At 51.0% G+C, this 1,456-nt stretch overlaps 1 protein-coding gene across 1 annotated transcript; it reads right to left on the bottom strand.

The window, feature by feature from the left end:
* Positions 1 to 803: 803 nt before the first annotated feature.
* On the bottom strand, positions 804 to 1,456 carry LACBIDRAFT_317800 (uncharacterized protein; the record flags this gene model as incomplete). The annotated part of the gene is made up of 3 exons (XM_001891315.1): positions 804 to 956; positions 1,051 to 1,197; positions 1,247 to 1,456. Coding segments are annotated over 3 exons (510 nt in total), but the record flags the coding sequence as incomplete, so codon positions are not given.

Raw genomic sequence — 1,456 nt, 5'->3', positions numbered from 1 at the left:
TCGTCAGGAGGAGGTCGTTCGTCGAGAGGTCGTCCATCGGGAGGTCATCCATCGGGAGGAAGCCGTTCGTCGAGGGAGGGAGAAGGCCGTTCGTCAATGAAAAGGCCGTTCATCAATGGAGGGAGGAGACCAGCGGGGGAAGACCATTCGTCGAAGGCAGGAGGAGGCTGTTCGTTGGAAGGAGGCCGTTCGTCAGGAGGCGGCAAGGCGCCACCTCCTCCACCTGCAAAAGATGCTCCCGCGCGCGCAGAGACGACGCCCCCATAAAACCCAAAGATCCCGTCAACTTTCCAGCCCAGCCTCTTACTTCTCTGCCTCCCCCTTTGCCGTCTAACCTCCCACCGAGGACGGCAAGGCAAGGCCGTTTGTCAGCAGAGGCCGTTTGTCGATGTGGTGGGAAGGAAGAGCTATGAATTGTCGCATTGGGAATTCAATATTCAATCAACGTGATTGCATGATGTCGGAGTTTGAACGGACTTCAGAGAAATTTGTCGCCGTTCTTTCACATCACGGCAATCGAGATGGTGTCAGATTTGAGGGAGTACTTGGAAAGTATATGTAAGTATGACTAGCATATGGCTGGGCTATGACCACAAGACAACCAGTCTGTGATTCCGTACAAATGAATGACTTTTTACTTGCCTTCTCAAGACTTTTAATTGACTGTGTCTGACTCTGCTTTTTACTGAGTGTCACTGGGGATGAACTTCTATTGACCAAGACCACTACAAGAAAAAGCCGTGTCACAGTAAAAGTCGGACAATAATTTATAAACCATTGAACGGGAGCACGGTATTTCAATGCTATCCATTCCCACTCCCACCTTTGAGCTCAGCTAAATACTTGTGCGCCTTGCCCAACATCCATATCGGGAACGAGAACTTGAAATTGGGGTAGGCAATAGCGCATGTTTTGTTGAACACCCCTTCGATGGCTTCTTGTGGCCAGGAGCCGTTCTAGAGAATCGCGTCAATAAAATCATTCCAGAAGGAGGTGAAACAAAAAGGAGGGGAGAAGGCAAGAAGCTAAGAAAAAAGGACGAGAGCTTACAGGAAGTTGGCGCGACATGACAAGCTGTATGCCTTTTTCGATGGGCTCGGGGTATGGGTACCGGGCATACATTAAGGACATCACCGCCCAGCACGTTTGCACGACTTGGCTGTTCTCATGCTCGACCCATGCGCTCTGCTCGCACGACTGTTTATTCATTGTCAACGTCAGGCCCGACTCAAGAGAGACGACGGACTTTGTAACTCTCACCCCACCCCCCATCCTTCCTCTGCTTCTTCAACAAGAATTCACAGGCTCTGCGTGAGTATGGACTTGTCTCATAGGTCTCGCCGACGAGGGAGAGACTCTCTAATGCAAATTGGGTAGCGTAGGTGAAGCAGATCCCCCAGGAACCCACCCAGCCTCCTTCGGGCTTTTGTGCATTGTGGAGGTATTCAATCGCGTT

This window comes from Laccaria bicolor, genomic scaffold (genome assembly GCF_000143565.1).
Source record: "Laccaria bicolor S238N-H82 LACBIscaffold_890 genomic scaffold, whole genome shotgun sequence".
Classification (NCBI taxonomy): Eukaryota; Fungi; Basidiomycota; class Agaricomycetes; order Agaricales; family Hydnangiaceae; genus Laccaria; species Laccaria bicolor.
The sequence above is the reverse complement of the archived record's forward strand: the minus strand, read 5'-3'. Positions and strand labels throughout refer to the sequence as shown.